At 47.9% G+C, this 24,433-nt stretch overlaps 1 protein-coding gene across 1 annotated transcript; it reads right to left on the bottom strand.

The window, feature by feature from the left end:
• Positions 1 to 211: 211 nt before the first annotated feature.
• LOC149430705 (uncharacterized) lies at positions 212 to 23,530 on the bottom strand. The gene is made up of 5 exons (XM_089666075.1): positions 23,323 to 23,530; positions 16,300 to 16,426; positions 7,795 to 7,881; positions 5,400 to 7,720; positions 212 to 392 (listed from the first exon to the last, which is right to left on the bottom strand). Exons 1-4 carry the CDS (start codon positions 23,347 to 23,349, stop codon positions 5,427 to 5,429), a joined length of 2,535 nt encoding a protein of 844 aa, XP_089522201.1. The 5' UTR covers positions 23,350 to 23,530; the 3' UTR covers positions 212 to 392; positions 5,400 to 5,426.
• Positions 23,531 to 24,433: the final 903 nt, after the last annotated feature.

Below are 24,433 nucleotides of genomic sequence, written 5' to 3'. Positions count from 1 at the left end.
GCGCGGCATTGGTTGTGTCTTCTATCTGCCCGGAGTTCAGGAGGTTATTGGGCAGGAAGGTGAAATGTTTCCATGCTGATGGTACAAAGAGAAGGAAATGATAGCACGGGGGACACCATGGAAGGAAGGTGACAGATCCTCACATGGGGGGAGGGGCATCTCCCGATATGGTGCAGGGACTATATGTAAGATGCATAAACCAAACATAAACTATTATAAACCAGTAATATTCATTACAAATCCATATTAAAACCAGAGAAACATTTCCCAGAGACGGCTTGGATGGATTTCCTCTCCAGTTGGTACAGACATGTTGGCGAGGTCCTCTATGCATGTTCTTCTACATGTTTCTCCTCGTGGCTTCTTCAGGAAGAACGCATTCAGGATACCAACTAAAATACAATAATAGGTGTGAGATATAAAATACTGTTCACTACGGTAAGTACATCATATGCAAAGGTGAGAACCCCGCCCACAACCAGACCTCCACTCCACAAATGGTCCACCACAGAGAGGGGTCACCGAGATGGAAGGAACCTCACCAAAGAGCCGGCCAGGAGTGTGGGATAGCCCGGGGACCACCACATAGGAGGAATATCAGCAAGAAGAATCCTAGAAATATGAGTTCTATTCATTTTTAGTTTAGTTTTCTATAAGGGTGCAAATAAAACGTCATATTCCCCCCTTATATGTTCCACACTTACAAAGATCATCAGATTACACAGGTCCACTGGGGGAGCCAGAATGTCACGGAGAGGAACAACCCCAATCTATACAAATGTCTAAAAAATATATATACACCATATTGCCCCAAGTATCAGGCCGCCGGCCTTTCCACACACATGACCTTTAATGGCCCCCCAGTCTTAGTCCGTAGAGTTCAATATTGAGTTGGCTCCACCCTTTCCACGCACATGACCTTTAATGGCCCCCCAGTCTTAGTCCGTAGGGTTCAATATTGAGTTGGCCCCGCCCTTTCCACACACATGACCTTTAATGGCCCCCCAGTCTTAGTCCGTAGGGTTCAATATTGAGTTGGCCCCGCCCTTTCCACACACATGACCTTTAATGGCCCCTCCCAGTCTTAGTCCGTAGGGTTCAATATTGAGTTGGCTCCGCCCTTTGCAGCTATAACAGCTTCACCTCTTCTGGGAAGGCCGTCCACAAGGTTTAGGAGGGTGTCTATGGGAAGGTTGGACCATTCTTCCAGAAGCACATTTGTCAGGTCAGGCACTGATGTCGGGGGAGGGGGCCTGGCTCGCAGTCTCCGCTCTAATTCCTCCCAAAGGTGTTCTATGGGGTTGAGGTCAGGACTCTGTGCAGGACAGTCAAGTTCCTCCACCCCAAACTGGCTCCTCCATGTCTTTATGGACCTTGCTTTGTGCACTGGTGCGCAGTCATGATGGAACAGGAAGGGGCCATCCCCAAACTCCTCCCACAAAGTTGGGGGCGCGAAATTGTCCAAAATGTCGCCTTAAGAGTTCCCTTCACTGGAACTAGGGGGCCAAGCCCAACCCCTGAATCCACCGATACTTTTGGCAATATAGTGTGTATATATATACACATACACAGGGGCGGACTGACCAGTTGGAAACTCGGGCACCGCCCGAGGGCCCTGGGTCAGTAGGGGACCCCATGAGATGCCCCTGGTACCTTTTTCATAGGCTTTTTTGATTTTGGGCAAGGACACAGGGGCCCCATGATCCCCTATTGCCCGGGGGCCCCATGAGTTGTCAGTCCGCCCCTGCACATACACACACACACAAACACCCCACTTTACATTCCTTTACAATGGGGCAGCACAGTGGCTAAATGGTTAGCACTTCCGCCTGGCAGTACTCGGGTTGTTGGTTCTAATCTCAACCACGGCACCACCTTCCTGGAGTTTGCATGTTCTCCCTGTGCCTGCGTGGGTTTCCTCCGGGTACTCTGGTTTCCTCCCACACTCCAAAGACATGCTGGGAGGTGAATTGGCTCCTGTCTAAATTGTCCCTAGTATGTGTATGTATGAATGTGAGTTAGGGACCTTAGATTGTACGCTCCTCGGGGGCGGGGACTGATGTGAATGTACAATATATATGTAAAGTGCTGCGTAAAGTGATGGTGCTATAGAAGTACCTGAAATAAATAAATAAAATAAATTCCCACCACTGAGAACATCACTTACAGCTGTGCTGAAAAGTCTCCCTCCCCTGGCAGAAATAGTGAAATTTCGGCATTGATATTGAAAATCTGACCGATCTGCCAAAAAACTTTTATTGAAAGATGGCGATGATAGGACGCCATTTATGATCACATGGTTGTTTGGCTCCTTTTTGAATCCTAATGATAACAGGCATCCCCCAAACGGCCGGGATCAGAAGTCTCCACCCCCTGGATCAGAAGTCTCTGCCCCCAGATCAGAAGTCTCCGCCCCCTGGATCAGAAGTCTCCGCCCGCTGGTTCAGAAGTCTTCACCCCTGGATCAGAAGTCTTCGCCCACAGATCAGAAGTCTTCACCCCAGGATCAGAAGTCTCCACCCCCCAGATCAGAAGTCTCCGCCCCCAGATCAGGAGTCTCCACCCCCGAATCAGAAGTCTCTGCCCCGGATCAGAAGTCTCCGCACCCGGATCAGAAGTCTCCGCACCCGGATAAGAAGTATCCACCCCCTGAATCAAAACTCTTCACCCCCGGATCAGAAGTCTCCGCCCCCAGATCAGAAGTCCCCGCCCCTAGATCAAAAGTTTCCGCCCCCTGGAATGTCCAGCCTTGGTACAGGCACACAAGGGGACAGACACAGGGTACCATGGCCACTAAAGGGTAATTTCCCACATCTGTGGATTTTTACATTGCAATTAGTGTCAGTCAGGGGCGGACTGACCATTTGGGAACTCGGGTACTGCCCGAGGGCCTGGGATCAGTAGGGGGCCCCATGAGATGCCCCTGGTACCTTTCATAGGCTTTTTTGGGTGTGGTTTGAGTGTGGGTGAGGACACAGGGACCCCATGATCCCCTATTGCCCGGGGGGGCCCATGACTGGTCAGTCCACCCCTGGTGTCAGTGTATAAATAGTCAGTGAGTTTGTTCGCTCTCACGTGGATGCACTGAGCAGGCTAGATACTGAGCCATGGGGAGCAGAGAACTGTCAAAAGACCTGCGTAACAAGGTAATGGGACTTTATAAAGATGGAAAAGGATATAAAAAGATGTCCAAAGCCTTGAATAGGCCAGTCAGTTCAATCACTTACTAGGAAGTAATAAATTCGGATATCTCTTGATACCAAGCCAAGGTCAGGTAGACCAAGAAAGATGGCAGCTACAACTGACAGAAGAATTGTTTGGGATACAAAGAAAAGCCCCCACAGGTGACCTCAGGAGGTATACAGGCTGCTCTGGAAAAAGACTATGTGGGTGTTTCAAGGAGCACAATATTATTATTATTATACAGGATTTATGGCGCCAACAGTCTGCGCAGCGCTGTACAATATAAGGGGGGCGGTACAATTACAATACATTTCAGTCCAGAAAGAATAGGAGGGCCCGGCCCGTGGAGCTTACAATTTAAAGGAAGGGGGAGTATGGGACGGGGGACAACAAGACGACACTTGAACAAAAATGAGCTGCATGGTTGAGTTGCCAGAAAGACGCCTTTACTGTTCCAATGCTGCAATAAAGCCCGGCTTCACCATGCCCGGCAACACCTTGACACTCCTCGCACCTTCTGGCACAATGTAATCTGGAGTGACGAGACCAAAATAGAACTTTATGGTCACAACCCTAAGCGTTATGTTTGGAGAGGGGTCAACAAGGCCTACAATGACAAAAATACCATCCCCACTGTGAAGCATGGTGGTGGCTCACTGATGTTTTGGGGGCTTGTGAGATCTAAAAGGCACGGGGAATCTTGGGAAAATTGATGACAAGATGAATGCAGCATGTTATCGGAAAATACTGGCAGACAATTTGCATTCTTCTGCTCATGGGACGCTCTTGGACTTGGTGAAGGTTCTGGAGTGACCATCACAGTCTTCTGACCTTCATATCATCGAGCCGGTCTGGGAAGATCTTCAACATGCGGTTCATGCAAGACCACCAAGAACTTTGCTCATGCAAAGTCATTGGTCGTTTTGGTCCTGGAGACAATTTGGGTTCTGCAGGAAAGCTGCTCATCACTGCCATCACAGTCTCCTGACCTTAATATCACCGAGCTGCTCTGGGGAGGTCACCAACATTCGGGTCATGCAGGACAACCAAAGACTTTGCACATGGTCCTGGAGGCAATTTGTGTTCTGTAGGAAAGCTGCTCATGGGACACTCTTGGTCTTTCCAGCACAACAATGACCCCAAGCATAAGGCCAAGCTGACCCTCCAGTGGTTAGAGCAGAAAAAGGTCTGGAGTTACCATCACAGTCTCCTGACCTCAATATCAACTCTGGGGAGATCTCAAACATGCAGTTCATGCAAGACCACCAAAGACTTTTCTCATGGAAAGTCATTGGTCGTTTTGGTCCTGTAGGCAATTTGTGTTCTGCAGGAAAGCTGCTCATGGGACACTCTTGGTCTTTCCTGCACAACAATGACCCCGAGCACAAGGCCAAGCTGACCCTCCAGTGGTTACAACAGAAAAAGGTGAAGGTTCTGGAGTGGCCATCACAGTCTCCTGATCTTCATATCATCGAGCCGCTCTGGGAAGATCTCAAACGTGTGGTTCATGCAAGACCACCAAGGACTTTTCTCATGCAGTCATTGGTCGTTTTGGTACTAGAGACAATTTGTGTTCTGGAGGCAAGCTGCTCATGGGACGCTCTTGGTCTTTCCTGCACAACAATGACCCTAAGCACAAGGCCAAGCTGACCCTCCAGTGGTTAGAGCAGAAAAAGGTGAAAGTTCTGGAGTGGCCATCACAGTCTCCTGACCTTCATATCATCGAGCCGCTCTGGGAAGATCTCAAACGTGCGGTCCATGCAAGACCACCAAAAGAGTTTGCATGACCTGGAGTCATTTTGCTGAGACGAATGGGCGGCTCTACCACCTACATGAATTCTGGGGGTCTCATAGACAACTATTACAGAAGCTGTCATTGGTGCTGAAGGGGGCGACACACAGGACTAAGAAATAAGGGGGTGCAGACTATTGAACAGGGGGGGGCATTTCATTGGTTTACTTGTTGCCATTATCTATTTTCTGATTGGCCCATTCTGTTATCATCTCCATTTACAGAATAGGAATCCCGTAAGAAATACAAGAAATGGGTTCTGCCGGCTCACTCTCAGTCCATCCTGTATATTCCCGATTCTCCAGCGGGGGGCAGACCTCTCAGCACAACTACAACCAAGACAAATTTCACACAATCTTTACTTGTACACAAATGATTCATTTTGTATCTTTTTGTAGATTTAAAATGATTTATTTTCTTTCACCTATACATGTCTGACATCGGGGCGGGGCTACGTCTCAGATGCGTGGCTCCGCCTATGTCTGTTGAGCGCGGTCTGGTACCTGAACAACCTATTGCACTCTGTACATTTAAAGGGCATTTCCCCGGTGTGGATGCGTTGGTGGACGGCCATGTTGCACTGCTGGCTGAAGCGTTTGCCACACTCGGGGCAGGCGTAAGGGCGTTCCCCGCTGTGAATTCTCTGGTGGATGGTCAGCTTGGAGCGTTTGATGAAGCTTTTGCCGCATTCGCCGCACACGTAAGGCTTCTCGTCGGTGTGGGTTTTGCGGTGCTCCGTCAGGCGGGACCATTGGATGAAGGCCTTCCCGCACTGTGAGCATTTGAAGGGGCGCTCCCCGGTGTGCGTGCGAAGGTGGATGACAAACTTGGATTTCTCCAAGAAAGTTTTGTCACACTCGCTGCAGCTATACTGCTTCTCTGGGGGCCACACAGCCGCCAGGTACTGACTCAAGGGGGACCATGGAAGATACGCATCTTCTAAGTCCTCTGTGACATCTGGATCATTCTCGGTATATGCTGTTCGAGTCGGTATAGGTTCCGTTCCACTCTCAGGTCCTTTGGTGGAATCATCAGAGCAGGAGCTTTGATGGTCCAGGTGTTCTTTTTTGGAGGTCTTCTCTTTTATATTAGTGCAGTTTCGCAGTTGTGATTTATGGGTTGTCCTCCTGGAGAGTTCATGATGGTTCTTTTGTTGTGGTGCTTGATAGGTCTTTTTGTATACCTCAGGGCTGTTCATTGGTTGGAGCTCAGGAGAAGTCTTCTTGCATAGGTCTGTGTCATTAGGTGGTTGTGATTCATGGCAAGTTTTCCTACAAATATTGGTTGTTTTCCTCTGTATTCCATGCGTGTTCACCTCGTGTGGTTCATTATGGGGCTTCTTGCAAATGTCAGGTCCTTTCTTTGGCTTAGGCTCTCGAAATTTACTCTTGCGCAAGTCAAGGACATTCATTGGTTGCGGGTCATGTTGGGATTTGCATATGTCCAGGATATTATGTTCTTTCACAGAAAAAGTCTTTTTGTATGAATTATAAACACCTAAAGAGTCATGATTGTTCTTCTTGCATACATCAAGGTCACTGGATGGTTGAGGTTCATGATTGTTCTTCATGCGTACATCATAAATATCTGGAGGTTGTGGCTCATGCCTGGTCTTCAGGCGCTTGTATTGGTCCCTTTCTGGCTCATGAACCTTCATATGAAGCTTAAGGTTGGAATTCTGGCTGAAGGCTTTCTCACATAAAGAACATCTGTAGGGTTTTTCCCCTGAGTGGGATCTTTGGTGGACCACAAGAACATAATGGTGGCTAAAACTCTTATTGCATATGTCACACCTGAATGGTTTTTGTCTGGTATGTGTCCGTTGGTGGCCAACCAGGTTAGACTGCTGGCTGAAGCTTTTACCGCACTCAGGACACTTGTATGGTCGTTCCCCGGTGTGTACCCGGAGGTGGACAATAAGTTTGGACATTTTAATGAAGCTCTTATCGCACTCAGTGCACTGGAATGGTCTGTCACCAGAATGAGTCCTCTGGTGCTCCACCAGGTTGGATGGGTAGTGGAAAGTCTTGTCGCACTGGTCGCATTTATAGGGTTTATCGCCGTTATGGATCCGCAGGTGTTCTTTAAGGTGGGACCTCTTGGTGAAGCCTTTCCCACACACTGAGCACTGAAATGGTTTCTCTCCCGTGTGAGTTCTGTGGTGTTCCACCAACTTCGAGCGTTGGTTGTAGCTTTTCTCGCAAAGCGTACATTTGTATGGCCTGTCTTCTATGTGGCATTTTCTGTGCACCACCAGCTGCGCCCTTTTAGTGAAGCTCCTCCCACATTCAAGGCACTTGAAGATTTTCTCCCCAGTGTGCGTCCTCTGGTGCAGAGAGAGGACCGACCTATTGATAAAGGTTTTGTCGCAGTTATTGCACTTGAAGACCTTTCCGTCAGGAGCAACAGACTGGGAGGTAACTGGTTTTACTGTGTCACTTTCACTTGGACCCAGGACTTTTCTCTGGTCACGAGCCCGCTTCTGGGAATCTGCTGGTTTTAGGGCTTGTCTTGTTTTGGCATGTTTGGCCTTCACCTGGTCATGGGTCCGTCTATGTGCAGCAAATTGGGACCAGCTACCGAAGATCATCTTACACTCCAAACACCGGTGAGGTTTCTTAGCAGATGGAGGCTTCTGGTTCTCATGCTGGGTGACTCCATTTGTTAGATGTCCTGAAGAACCGGGAGAATGATTCTGGAACGTTCTCTGAACCTTGATGTGTGGCTCCTTCTCTTCATCTGCCTCTGAAACGACAAATAATCAAATCACTTGCTTCTTCGATGGTAGACTGAAGACCCGAGGACATAGCTTCACTTACCCAAGGGGTCTTCAGAATGTCGGAATGTCCATTTATCATCTTCTGTGAAGACCCTCGGTGAGGGAGGGGGATGGCGATACTCGTATCCTGCGAAGAAAGATGCCATTTTTAGTGAGCCACACCACCATATTCAGGTATGTAAAGCTAAAACACATTTATGTGGAGTTATGCAACTATCAAAATGCCTTGATTGGTGGGTGTCAGTCTGGAGGAGGAGATGTTCCTATTCAGCCTGGATGATGTTGAATTTCCTCCAGCCAGGAAATGAGGTGAGTCCTGAGCTGGGACTTCGATGATCTCCTGCAGACTATAGGTAATCAGCCCAGAAGGGCAGCAGCCCTTCAGGTTGGGTCTTCTCCTCCAGGACAAGGACCCCGCTCTTCCAGGCCCCAGACTATGTATACACCCCTCAGCCCACCACTGGGCATCCTCTTCTCTCCAGTGATTTGCTGAGGTGGTATGAATATTCAAGTCCAGGGTCTGCCTCCTCCAGCCCACTACAATCTAGAACCCACTAGAAGGCTGGGGGAGGTAGTTGAGCCTGCAACCAGCAGGACCCAACAGCCACAAATAATCACACTCTGCTCCACTGATAACAAAGAATCCCAAACAAAAACCTAAATGTATCCTAACCTCATAAGTATCCTAACTAGGAGGACCTTCCCAAGACTCTCCAGTCTACTCCTTCACTTATGTTTGGTTTTGGATGGAGTGTGGAATTGTTGGAATGGCTGTCAGTGACCCTGCTAGGAGGATTCACCCCTCTATCAGTGCCAGTGACAGTTATCAGTGACAGGACACATGGTTGTCACTAGAGATGAGCGAATCGAACCAGGCGAACCGGAATTCGATACGAATTTCAGGAAAAATCTGATTCGCGTCGAATCCGAATATTTGCCTACTTCGGGTGCGCAAATCGGATTTTTCCCGATCAGCCGGCAAAAGTGTCCCTGCAGAGAGCTCTGCTATTTCTGACAGTTCCTTCACATGTACAGTGGTTGAAACATTGTATCTATTAGTTTCCATTTAGGATACAGATGTTTCAACCGCTGTACATGTGAAGAAGCTGTCAGAGAACTGTCAGAAATAGAGGAACTCTGCACATACACTTTTTGCCGGCTTGGAATTATTCTTATTTTCATCCTACTTCTTCTTCATCCTCATCCTCAGAAGAAGAAGAGGATGAGGATGAGGAAGAAGAAGAAGAAGAAGAAGAAGAAGAAGAAGTAGGATGAAAATAAGAATAATTCCAAGCCGGCAAAAAGTGTATCTGCAGAGCTCCTCTAAGTGTATCTGCAGAATGTCATTTATGGAAACAAATAGATACAATGTTTCAACCGCTGTATGGAGGGAATGTCCCAGAACTGTCAGAAATAGACAGAAACTGTCACAGAACTGTCCTTCTTCTCATCCTTCTCCTTCTTCTCATCCTTCTCCTTCTTCTCATCCTTCTTCTCATCCTTCTCCTTCTTCTCATCCTTCTCCTTCTTCTCATCCTTCTCCTTCTTCTCATCCTTCTTCTCATCCTTCTCCTTCTTCTCATCCTTCTTCTCATCCTTCTTCTCATCCTCCTTCTCCTTCTCCTTCTTCTCATCCTTCTTCTCATCCTTCTTCTCATCCTTCTCCTTCTCCTTCTTCTCATCCTTCTCCTCCTTCTTCTCATCCTTCTCCTTCTCCTTCTTCTCATCCTTCTCCTTCTCCATCTTCTCATCCTTCTCCTTCTTCTCATCCTTCTCCTTCTTCTCCTTCTCCTCCTTCTCCTTCTCCATCTTCTCATCCTTCTCCTTCTTCTCATCCTTCTCCTTCTTCTCATCCTTCTCCTTCTCCTTCTTCTCCTTCTCCTCCTTCTCCTTCTTCTCATCCTTCTCCTTCTCCTTCTTCTCATCCTTCTCCTTCTTCTCCTCCTTCTCCTTCTCCTTCTCCTTCTCCTTCTTCTCATCCTTCTCCTTCTCCTCCTTCTCCTTCTTCTCCTTCTCCTTCTTCTCATCCTTCTCCTTCTTCTCATCCTTCTCCTTCTCCTTCTTCTCATCCTTCTCCTTCTTCTCATCCTTCTCCTTCTTCTCATCCTTCTCCTTCTCATCCTTCTCCTTCTTCTCATCCTTCTCCTTCTTCTCATCCTTCTCCTTCTTCTCATCCTTCTCCTTTCTCTCATCCTTCTCCTTCTTCTCATCCTTCTCCTTCTTCTCATCCTTCTCCTTCTTCTCATCCTTCTCCTTCTTCTCATCCTTCTCCTTCTCCTTCTTCTCATCCTTCTCCTTCTCCTTCTTCTCATCCTTCTCCTTCTTCTCATCCTTCTCCTTCTTCTCATCCTTCTCCTTCTTCTCATCCTTCTCCTTCTCCTTCTTCTCATCCTTCTCCTTCTCCTTCTTCTCATCCTTCTCCTTCTTCTCCTTCTCCTCCTTCTCCTTCTCCATCTTCTCATCCTTCTCCTTCTTCTCATCCTTCTCCTTCTCCTTCTTCTCCTTCTCCTCCTTCTCCATCTTCTCATCCTTCTCCTTCTTCTCATCCTTCTCCTTCTTCTCATCCTTCTCCTTCTCCTTCTTCTCCTTCTCCTCCTTCTCCTTCTTCTCATCCTTCTCCTTCTCCTTCTTCTCATCCTTCTCCTTCTTCTCCTCCTTCTTCTTCTCCTTCTCCTTCTTCTCATCCTTCTCCTTCTTCTCATCCTTCTCCTTCTTCTCATCCTTCTCCTTCTTCTCATCCTTCTCCTTCTCCTTCTTCTCATCCTTCTCCTTCTTCTCATCCTTCTCCTTCTTCTCATCCTTCTCCTTCTTCTCATCCTTCTCCTTCTTCTCATCCTTCTCCTTCTTCTCATCCTTCTCCTTCTTCTCATCCTTCTCCTTCTTCTCATCCTTCTCCTTCTCCTTCACCTTCTCCTTCCTCATCTCCAAGGGCATTTACATTAAAGGTACAGTGTTCAGCACTAATATAAAGGCTCTCTGAAGCCTAGAAACCCTTTTTATAAGTTAACTTCGTAGCGAATTAATTCGCATCGAATCGAATTTCTTCCTGGAATTCGCCGAATCAGCCGAATCGAATTTTTGAAAAATTCGCTCATCTCTAGTTGTCACCCCCAAACAGGACAACACATTTTGGCTAGAGGTCCCCTTTACCTTTCAATTAAAGGGATTCATTAGAATCCAATATGGAACATGGAAATGTGGAAAGCTTCAGAGAAACCCCAACGATTGCTACGGTGATGAGTTGTCACCAGGCAGCACTATGGACAGCCTGATTTGGTCTTGGGAGTACTGGCAGTTCTGGGTTCACATCTCCGGGGGGTGGGGTGGAGGAGAGAGCAAAGTGCAGACTTTGAGGAGAGCCACGTCATCCTGTGTACACCTGAGGAGAAGTGAGAGACTAGCCCCGGGGTACCTACCTCACTGGCCTGGTGGGTGACACATATGGGGTCTGGAGGAACTTCACTTCCCACTATTCTGATTCTGATGTGACTGCCTACACACTGAGTGTATGTTCTTGGTCCCGGCGGGCACCCTGTACATGGTACTGGTCCAGGAATGCACCCTGCACATGGTACTGGTCCAGGAATGCACCCTGTACATGGTACCAGTCCTAGCAATCACTCTGTACAAGGTACCATTCCTTGCCATTCCCCCGTACGTGATACTGGTCCTGGTAGGCACCCTGTGCATGGTATTGGTCCTGGCACTTACCTTGTAAATGATTGTGGTGATCACCTTGTACATGGCGGGCACCCTGTGCATGATACCAATGGGCTCTCTGTGCCTGGTACCAGTCATGGCCATCCCCCATACATGGTACAAATCCTGGCCATCCCCCATATATGGTACCGGTCCTTGCCATTCCCCATATATGGTACCGGTCCTTGCCATTCCCCCATACATGGCACTAGTCTTGGCCATCCCCCAATACATGGTATAAATTCTGGCAATCCCCCCCCCTGTATAAGGTACCAGTCCTGGCTATCCCCCTGTATAAGGTACTGGTCATGTCCTTCCCCCTGTACATGGTACCGATCCTGGCAATCCCCCCATACATGGTACAAGTTCTGCTATCCCCCATACATGGTACCAGTCCTGACCATCCCCTGTACATGGTACCAGTCCAAGCCATCCCCCCGTACATGGTACTGGTCCTGACCTTCTCCCATACAAACTGAATACTGGTCCTAGCCTTCCCTCCTGTACATGATACCAGACCTGGCCATCCCCCCCATACATGGTACCAGACCTGGCCTTCCCCCCATACATGGTACCAGCACTGGTAATCCCCTCATACATGGTACTGGTTCTGGCCATCCTCCCATACATGGTACCGGACCTGGTCATCCCCTCCACATGTGGTACCAGTCCTGAACTTCCCCTCATACATGGTATCGGTCATGGCCTTCCCCCCTGTACATGGTACCAGTCCTGCCCTTCCCCCCATACATGGTACCAGTCCTGACCATCCCCCCATACATGGTACCAGTCCTGGACAATCCCCCACACATAGTACCAGTCCTTGCCATCCCCCCCCCCCGTACATGGTACCAGTCCTGCCCATCCCCCCATACATGGTACCAGTCCTGGTCATCCCCCCATACATGGTACCAGTCCTGGACAATCCCCCACACATAGTACCAGTCCTTGCCATCCCCCCCCCCATACATGGTACCAGCCCTGGCCATCCCCCATACATGGTACCAGTCCTGCCCATCCTCCCATACATGGTACCGGTCCTTGCCATCCCCCCATACATGGTACCGGTCCTGGCCATCCCCCTATACATGGGACCAGTCCTGACCATCCCCCCATACATGGTACCAGTCCTGGCCATCCCCCCATACATGGTACCAGTCCTGACCATCCCCCATACATGGTACCAGTCCTGACCATCCCCCCATACATGGTACCAGTCCTGACCATCCCCCATACATGGTACCAGTCCTGACCATCCCCCATACATGGTACCGTTCCTGGCATTCCCCCCATACATGGTACAAGTCATTACCATCCCCCTATACATGGTACCGGTCCTGACCATCCCCCATACATGGTACCAGTCCTGACCATCCCCCATACATGGTACCAGTCCTGACCATCCCCCCATACATGGTACCAGTCCTGACCATCCCCCATACATGGTACCAGTCCTGACCATCCCCCATACATGGTACCAGTCCTGACCATCCCCCCATACATGGTACCAGTCCTGACCATCCCCCATACATGGTACCAGTCCTGACCATCCCCCCATACATGGTACCAGTCCTGACCATCCCCCATACATGGTACCAGTCCTGACCATCCCCCATACATGGTACCAGTCCTGACCATCCCCCATACATGGTACCAGTCCTGACCATCCCCCATACATGGTACCAGTCCTGACCATCCCCCATACATGGTACCAGTCCTGACCATCCCCCTATACATGGGACCAGTCCTGGCCATCCCCCCATACATGGTACCAGTCCTGACCATCCCCCATACATGGTACCAGTCCTGGCCATCCCCCTATACATGGTACCGGTCCTGACCATCCCCCATACATGGTACCGGTCCTGACCATCCCCCATACATGGGATCAGTCCTGACCATCCCCCATACAGTTGCAAGAAAAAGTATGTGACCCCCTTGGGATTACGTGGAGTTTTGCATGAATTGGGCATAAAATGTGCTCTGAACGTCATCTAAGTCACAACAATAGAAGAACACAGTCTGCTGAACATAATACTACACAAACATTAGATGTTGCCATGGTTTAATTGCACATAACATGTAAACATTCACAGCGCAGGGAGGAAAAAGTATGTGAGGCCCTAGCTTAATGACTTCTCCCAGAGCTAATTGGAGCCAGGAGTGAGCCAACCTTGACTCCAATCAGTGTGATGATATTGGATGTGTTGCTGACACCTGTTTTGGGTTTACTGGTTTCAAGAAGCACTGTCTGATGTGAACCATGCCTCGCAGAAAAGAGCTCTCAGAAGACCTACCATCAAGAATTGTTGACTTGCATGAAGCTGGAAAGGGTTACAAAAGTATCTCCTTGAGCCTTGATGTTCCTGTGTCCACGGTAAGACAGACTGTCTACAAATGGAGAAAGTTTAGCACTGTTGCTACTCTCCCTAGGCGTGGTCGTCCTGTAAAAATGACTGCAAGAGCACAGCGCAGAATGCTGCATGAGGTAAAGAAGAATCCCAGAGTGTCAGCTAAAGACCTACAGAAATCTCTGGCACATGCTAACATTTTTGTTGACACATCTACAATAAGGAAAACATGAAACAAGAATGGAGTACATGGGAGGACACCACGGAGGAAGCCATTGCTGGCCAAAAAGAAGATTGCAGCACGTTTGAAGTTTGCAAAAGAGCACCTGGATGTTCCACAGCACTACTGGCAGAATATACTGTGGACAGATGAAACCAAGATTGAGTTGTTTGGGAAGAACACACAACACTATGTGTGGAGAAAAAAAGGCCCAGCACACCAACATCAAAACCTCATCCCCACTGTGAAACATGGCGGAGGGAGCATCATGGTTTGGGGCTGATTTGCTGCCTCAGGGCCTGGACGGATTGTTGTCATTGATGGGAAAATGAATTCCAGAGTTTATCAAGACATTTTGCAGGAAAACGTACGACCATCTGTCCGCCAACTGAAGCTCCGCAGAGGATGGGTGATGCAACAGGACAATGATGACCCAAAGCATACAAGTAATTCAACAAAACAATGGCTGCAACAGCACAGAATACGCCTTCTGGAGTGGCCCAGTCAGAGTCCTGACCTCAACCCCATTGAAATGCTGTGGCATGACCTTAAGAGAGCGATTCACACCAGACATCCCAAGAATATTGCTACACTGGAACAGTTTTGTGAAGAGGAGTGGTCCAAAATGACTCCAGATCGTTGTGCAGGTCTGATCTGCAACTACAGGAAACATTTGGTTGAGGTTATTGCTGCCAAAGGAGGGTCAACCAGTTATTAAGTCCAAAGGTTCACATACTTTTTCCTCCCTGCGCTGTGAATGTTTACATGTTATGTGCAATTAAACCATGGCAACATCTAATGTTTGTGTAGTATTATGTTCAGCAGACTGTGTTCTTCTATTGTTGTGACTTAGATGACGTTCAGAGCACATTTTATGCCCAATTCATGCAAAACTCCACGTAATCCCAAGGGGGTCACATACTTTTTCTTGCAACTGTACATGGTAGCAGTCCTGACCATCCCCCCATACATGGTACCAGTCCTGACCATCCCCCTATACATGGTACCAGTCCTGACCATCCCCCATACATGGTACCAGTCCTGACCATCCCCCCATACATGGTACCAGTCCTGACCATCCCCCCATACATGGTACCAGTCCTGACCATCCCCCATACATGGTACCAGTCCTGACCATCCCCCATACATGGTACCAGTCCTGACCATCCCCCATACATGGTACCAGTCCTGACCATCCCCCATACATGGTACCAGTCCTGACCATCCCCCCATACATGGTACCAGTCCTGACCATCCCCCATACATGGTACCAGTCCTGACCATCCCCCATACATGGTACCAGTCCTGACCATCCCCCATACATGGTACCAATCCTGACCATCCCCCATACATGGGACCAGTCCTGACCATCCCCCATACATGGTACCAGTTCTGACCATCCCCCCATACATGGTACCAGTCCTGACCATCCCCCATACATGGGACCAGTCCTGACCATCCCCCCATACATGGTACCAGTCCTGACCATCCCCCCATAGATGGTACCAGTCCTGACCATCCCCCATACATGGTACCAGTCCTGACCATCCCCCATACATGGTACCAGTCCTGACCATCCCCCATACATGGTACCAGTCCTGACCATCCCCCCATACATGGGACCAGTCCTGACCATCCCCCATACATGGGACCAGTCCTGACCATCCCCCATACATGGTACCAGTCCTGACCATCCCCCATACATGGTACCAGTCCTGACCATCCCCCCATACATGGGACCAGTCCTGACCATCCCCCCATACATGGGACCAGTCCTGACCATCCCCCATACATGGTACCAGTCCTGACCATCCCCCCATACATGGGACCAGTCATGACCATCCCCCATACATGGTACCAGTCCTGACCATCCCCCATACATGGTACCAGTCCTGACCATCCCTCCATACATGGTACCAGTCCTGACCATCCCCCATACATGGGACCAGTCCTGACCATCCCCCCATACATGGTACCAGTCCTGACCATCCCCCATACATGGTACCAGTCCTGACCATCCCCCATACATGGGACCAGTCCTGACCATCCCCCATACATGGGACCAGTCCTGACCATCCCCCATACATGGGACCAGTCCTGACCATCCCCCATACATGGTACCAGTCCTGACCATCCCCCATACATGGTACCAGTCCTGACCATCCCCCATACATGGGACCAGTCCTGACCATCCCCCATACATGGGACCGGGTTTAGCACAGATTTCCCGTCTGTCCTGAGCTCAGGACGGTATACAATATGAATCGGGACATACCCAACGATATTACGGCCTCCAGATTGTCCCTCATCACCTCCTGGTATAGCTGTCTCTGCCACGCCTCTAGATGGCGCCATTCCTCCTCCAGGAAATACACGGCCACCTCATCGAAGGTAATGGGGACCTGCACAGCAGAAGACAACACTGAGAGCATGCTTGTACGGTCACGGGAGAGAAGTCGGTATGTCTGCTGATTGAGGGCCATGAATGGGCGCCCAATGACCATACAGGGAAAATCTGCCCCTTCGGTTCTGTGGTCTATAGGCACACGCCTGCAGGGCCTAACGGGAGATCCGGTCCTGGCCGCACCCCTGAAAGTGATCAGATTTCAGAAATGTTCTGGCCATACACTCTACAATCTGATTGTACAGAAATTGTATAATCTCCCTATGTAACATGAGGACGAACTTATACAATCCATTCCGTTTGTGTCAGATCAGGAGGCCCCATGTGCTACACAGTAGATCTAAGGTAGATTGTACAATCGGATTGCATGGTGTATGGTCAGCCATCAATTCATCAACTTTAGTTTAGATCTACAAAAACGATACATTTGAGGACCTACCTGACTATCCAATCCAATTGTATCCAATCTGGCAGGCCCGTCCACTACCTACCTATTGTTGGATCTAAAGGAGATTGTACAAATTTCAAAGTGTACAATCTGTGTACAATCTCCTTTCAGGGGGACACACTATACAATCTCTGTACAATCTCCTTTCAGGGGGACACACACTATACAATCTCTGTACAATCTCCTTTCAGGGGGACACACACTATACAATCTCTGTACAATCTCCTGTCAGGGGGGACACACACTATACAATCTCTGTACAATCTCCTTTCAGGGGGACACACACTATACAATCTCTGTACAATCTCCTTTCAGGGGGACACACACTATACAATCTCTGTACAATCTCCTGTCAGGGGGACACACACTATACAATCTCTGTACAATCTCCTTTCAGGGGGACACACACTATACAATCTGTGTACAATCTCCTGTCAGGGGGACACACACTATACAATCTCTGTACAATCTCCTGTCAGGGGGACACACACTATACAATCTCTGTACAATCTCCTGTCAGGGGGACACACACTATACAATCTCTGTACAATCTCCTGTCAGGGGGACACACACTATACAATCTCTGTACAATCTCCTGTCAGGGGGACACACACTATACAATCTCTGTACAATCTCCTGTCAAGGGGGGACACACTATACAATCTCTGTACAATCTCCTGTCAGGGGGACACACACTATACAATCTCTGTACAATCTCCTGTCAGGGGGGGACACACACTATACAATCTCTGTACAATCTCCTGTCAGGGGGACACACACTATACAATCTGTGTACAATCTCCTGTCAGGGGGACACACACTATACAATCTCTGTACAATCTCCTGTCAGGGGGACACACACTATACAATCTCTGTACAATCTCCTGTCAGGGGACACACACTATACAATCTCTGTACAATCTCCTGTCAGGGGGACACACACTATACAATCTCTGTACAATCTCCTGTCAGGGGGGGACACACACTATACAATCTCTGTACAATCTCCTGTCAGGGGACACACACTATACAATCTCTGTACAATCTCCCGTCAGGGGGACACACACTATACAATCTCTGTACAATCTCCTGTCAGGGGAACACACACTATACAATCTCTGTACAATCTCCTGTCAGGGGGACACACACTATACAATCTGTGTACAATCTCCTGTCAGGTGGACACACACTATACAATCTCTGTACAATCTCCTTTCAGGGGAACACACACTATACAATCTCTGTACAATCTCCTTTCAGGGGGACACACACTATACAATCTCTGTACAATCTCCTTTCAGGGGGACACACACTATACAATCTCTGTACAATCTCCTGTCAGGGGGACACACACTATACAATCTCTGTACAATCTCCTTTCAGGGGAACACACACTATACAATCTCTGTACAATCTCCTTTCAGGGGGACACACACTATACAATCTCTGTACAATCTCATGTCAGGTGGACACACACTATACAATCTCTGTACAATCTCCTTTCAGGGGGACACACACTATACAATCTCTGTACAATCTCCTGTCAGGGGGGGACACACACTATACAATCTCTGTACAATCTCCTGTCAGGTGGACACACACTATACAATCTCTGTACAATCTCCTGTCAGGGGGACACACACTATACAATCTCTGTACAATCTCCTGTCAGGTGGACACACACTATACAATCTCTGTACAATCTCCTATCAGGGGGACACACACTATACAATCTCTGTACAATCTCCTGTCAGGGGGACACACACTATACAATCTCTGTACAATCTCCTGTCAGGGGGACACACACTATACAATCTCTGTACAATCTCCTGTCAGGGGGACACACACTATACAATCTCTGTACAATCTCCTTTCAGGGGGACACACACTATACAATCTCTGTACAATCTCCTGTCAGGTGGACACACACTATACAATCTGTGTACAATCTCCTGTCAGGGGGACACACACTATACAATCTCTGTACAATCTCCTGTCAGGGGAACACACACTATACAATCTCTGTACAATCTCCTGTCAGGGGGACACACACTATACAATCTGTGTACAATCTCCTTTCAGGGGGACACACACTATACAATCTCTGTACAATCTCCTTTCAGGGGAACACACACTATACAATCTCTGTACAATCTCCTTTCAGGGGGACACACACTATACAATCTCTGTACAATCTCCTTTCAGGGGGACACACACTATACAATCTCTGTACAATCTCCTGTCAGGGGGACACACACTATACAATCTCTGTACAATCTCCTTTCAGGGGAACACACACTATACAATCTCTGTACAATCTCCTGTCAGGGGGACACACACTATACAATCTCTGTACAATCTCCTTTCAGGGGGACACACACTATACAATCTCTGTACAATCTCCTGTCAGGGGGGGACACACACTATACAATCTCTGTACAATCTCCTGTCAGGTGGACACACACTATACAATCTCTGTACAATCTCATGTCAGGTGGACACACACTATACAATCTCTGTACAATCTCCTTTCAGGGGGACACACACTATACAATCTCTGTACAATCTCCTGTCAGGGGGGGACACACACTATACAATCTCTGTACAATCTCCTGTCAGGTGGACACACACTATACAATCTCTGTACAATCTCCTGTCAGGGGGACACACACTATACAATCTCTGTACAATCTCCTGTCAGGTGGACACACACTATACAATCTCTGTACAATCTCCTATCAGGGGGACACACACTATACAATCTCTGTACAATCTCCTGTCAGGGGGACACACACTATACAATCTCTGTACAATCTCCTGTCAGGGGGACACACACTATACAATCTCTGTACAATCTCCTGTCAGGGGGACACACACTATACAATCTCTGTACAATCTCCTTTCAGGGGGACACACACTATACAATCTCTGTACAATCTCCTGTCAGGTGGACACACACTATACAATCTGTGTACAATCTCCTGTCAGGGGGACACACACTATACAATCTCTGTACAATCTCCTATCAGGTGGACACACACTATACAATCTCTGTACAATCTCCTTTCAGGGGGACACACACTATACAATCTCTGTACAATCTCCTGTCAGGGGGACACACACTATACAATCTCTGTACAATCTCCTGTCAGGGGGACACACACTATACAATCTCTGTACAATCTCCTGTCAGGGGGGGACACACACTATACAATCTCTGTACAATCTCCTGTCAGGGGGACACACACTATACAATCTGTGTACAATCTCCTGTCAGGGGGACACACACTATACAATCTATGTACAATCTCCTTTCAGGGGGACACACACTATACAATCTCTGTACAATCTCCTGTCAGGGGGACACACACTATACAATCTCTGTACAATCTCCTTTCAGGGGGACACACACTATACAATCTGTGTACAATCTCCTGTCAGGGGGGGACACACTATACAATCTCTGTACAATCTCCTGTCAGGGGGACACACACTATACAATCTCTGTACAATCTCCTGTCAGGGGAACACACACTATACAATCTCTGTACAATCTCCTGTCAGGGGGACACACACTATACAATCTGTGTACAATCTCCTGTCAGGTGGACACACACTATACAATCTCTGTACAATCTCCTGTCAGGGGGACACACACTATACAATCTCTGTACAATCTCCTTTCAGGGGAACACACACTATACAATCTCTGTACAATCTCCTTTCAGGGGGACACACACTATACAATCTCTGTACAATCTCCTGTCAGGGGGACACACACTATACAATCTCTGTACAATCTCCTGTCAGGGGGAGACACACTATACAATCTGTGTACAATCTCCTTTCAGGGGGACACACACTATACAATCTCTGTACAATCTCCTGTCAGGGGGACACACACTATACAATCTCTGTACAATCTCCTTTCAGGGGAACACACACTATACAATCTGTGTACAATCTCCTGTCAGGGGGACACACACTATACAATCTCTGTACAATCTCCTGTCAGGGGGACACACACTATACAATCTCTGTACAATCTCCTGTCAGGGGGACACACACTATACAATCTCTGTACAATCTCCTGTCAGGGGGACACACACTATACAATCTCTGTACAATCTCCTGTCAGGGGGACACACACTATACAATCTGTGTACAATCTCCTGTCAGGGGGGGACACACTATACAATCTCTGTACAATCTCATGTCAGGTGGACACACACTATACAATCTCTGTACAATCTCCTTTCAGGGGGACACACACTATACAATCTCTGTACAATCTCCTGTCAGGGGGACACACACTATACAATCTCTGTACAATCTCCTGTCAGGTGGACACACACTATACAATCTCTGTACAATCTCCTGTCAGGGGGACACACACTATACAATCTCTGTACAATCTCCTGTCAGGGGGACACACACTATACAATCTCTGTACAATCTCCTTTCAGGGGAACACACACTATACAATCTCTGTACAATCTCCTGTCAGGTGGACACACACTATACAATCTCTGTACAATCTCCTGTCAGGGGGACACACACTATACAATCTCTGTACAATCTCCTGTCAGGGGGACACACACTATACAATCTCTGTACAATCTCCTTTCAGGGGGACACACACTATACAATCTCTGTACAATCTCCTGTCAGGGGGACACACACTATACAATCTCTGTACAATCTCCTGTCAGGGGGACACACACTATACAATCTCTGTACAATCTCCTGTCAGGGGGACACACTATACAATCTCTGTACAATCTCCTGTCAGGGGGACACACACTATACAATCTGTGTACAATCTCCTTTCAGGGGGACACACACTTTACAATCTCTGTACAATCTCCTGTCAGGTGGACACACACTATACAATCTCTGTACAATCTCCTGTCAGGGGGACACACACTATACAATCTCTGTACAATCTCCTGTCAGGGGGACACACACTATACAATCTCTGTACAATCTCCTGTCAGGGGGACACACACTATACAATCTCTGTACAATCTCCTTTCAGGGGGACACACACTATACAATCTCTGTACAATCTCCTGTCAGGGGGGGACACACACTATACAATCTCTGTACAATCTCCTGTCAGGGGGGGACACACACTATACAATCTCTGTACAATCTCCTGTCAGGGGGACACACACTATACAATCTCTGTACAATCTCCTGTCAGGGGGACACACACTATACAATCTGTGTACAATCTCCTTTCAGGGGGACACACACTATACAATCTCTGTACAATCTCCTTTCAGGGGAACACACACTATACAATCTCTGTACAATCTCCTGTCAGGGGGACACACACTATACAATCTCTGTACAATCTCCTTTCAGGGGAACACACACTATACAATCTCTGTACAATCTCCTGTCAGGGGGACACACACTATACAATCTCTGTACAATCTCCTGTCAGGGGGACACACACTATACAATCTCTGTACAATCTCCTGTCAGGGACACACACTATACAATCTCTGTACAATCTCCTATCAGGTGGATACACACTATACAATCTCTGTACAATCTCCTGTCAGGTGGACACACACTATACAATCTCTGTACAATCTCCTGTCAGGTGGACACACACTATACAATCTCTGTACAATCTCCTGTCAGGGGGACACACACTATACAATCTCTGTACAATCTCCTGTCAGGGGGACACACACTATACAATCTCTGTACAATCTCCTGTCAGGGGGACACACACTATACAATCTCTGTACAATCTCCTGTCAGGGGGACACACACTATACAATCTCTGTACAATCTCCTGTCAGGGGGACACACACTATACAATCTCTGTACAATCTCCTATCAGGGGGACACACACTATACAATCTCTGTACAATCTCCTGTCAGGGGGACACACACTATACAATCTCTGTACAATCTCCTGTCAGGGGGACACACACTATACAATCTCTGTACAATCTCCTGTCAGGGGGACACACACTATACAATCTCTGTACAAATTGATTGTCCAAAGATTGTAACATGTATGGTGAGCCTTGCATAGCTTTGGTAACTCCAGAAAGGAAATTGTCCAATCAGATTGTATAGTGTATGGCCACACACACACAGACTCTGATCTCACTCTCTGTAGAATCGCACACACAATAGTTCGGTGACGTTTATTCCGTCTCACACAATCGTTTCTTAATATTCCATTTCCCGTGTCTTCCGATCTCGGCAGATTGAGGCTCACACATTGTCATATGCTCACCATGCAACCGGATTGTACAATCAGAGAGCCACACCCCACGTGGCACGAGGTAACACTGCAAAAGCTTCAACCTGATTGGTTGTTCAGGTTGTCGCGTTCTGCTGTTTGCTGCAGCTGGAAAAACGGTTGAAGACGCGACTCAACGCCAGTGTGACGCCACATGTGAATAGCGAATACTCACCGACCACCGAGCCCTTCCAGACATCATTAACCCTTCGAGGTACTCGGGGCCCCAGTGGGAGCCGAGATCTGAGAGTCAGTGACCGATACCGTGGGACAATATCGCTGACAGAGGCAGTTGGGATGTACACAGATCTGGGTGACATGACCCCCCTCCCCCCCTCCTGTAGATCCTGCTGCCTCCACACTGCACACCCTGCCGGTCACATGACCCCTTCCCTCTGCATCACAACTACAACTCCCAGAAGTCTCTGCGACTGAGAATTCATTGGCTGCAAGGAGAGATGTGACCCCGAGATCTGATCACTTTGTACTGCGCCACGGAGGAGGACGGCACTATAGACTAGAATGAGAATGATTACATTGTATCTCTTCTGAGGAAGGAACCTCTATATATTGTATCCCCATCATCACCTCTATACATTGTATCCTCATCATCACCTCTATACATTGTATCCCCATCATCACCTCTATACATTGTATCCCCATCACCTCTATACATTGTATCCCCATCATCATCTCTATACATTGTATCCCCATCATCACCTCTATACATTGTATCCCCATCATCATCTCTATACATTGTATCCCCATCATCTCTATACATTGTATCCCCATCATCACCTCTATACATTGTATCCCCATCATCACCTCTATACATTGTATCCCCATCATCACCTCTATACATTGTATCCCCATCATCACCTCTATACATTGTATCCCCATCATCATCTCTATACATTGTATCCTCATCATCTCTATACATTGTATCCTCATCACCTCTATACATTGTATCCTCATCATCATCTCTATACATTGTATCCCCATCATCATCTCTATACATTGTATCCTCATCATCTCTATACATTGTATCCCCATCATCACCTCTATACATTGTATCCCCATCATCTCTATACATTGTATCCCCATCATCACCTCTATACATTGTATCCCCATCATCATCTCTATACATTGTATCCTCATCATCTCTATACATTGTATCCCCATCATCACCTCTATACATTGTATCCCCATCATCTCTATACATTGTATCCCCATCATCACCTCTATACATTGTATCCCCATCATCACCTCTATACATTGTATCCCCA

This window comes from Staurois parvus, unplaced genomic scaffold, assembly GCF_062004578.1.
Source record: "Staurois parvus isolate SC_StPar_1 unplaced genomic scaffold, SC_StPar_1.0 ptg002512l, whole genome shotgun sequence".
NCBI classification, from domain to species: Eukaryota; Metazoa; Chordata; class Amphibia; order Anura; family Ranidae; genus Staurois; species Staurois parvus.
The sequence above is the reverse complement of the archived record's forward strand: the minus strand, read 5'-3'. Positions and strand labels throughout refer to the sequence as shown.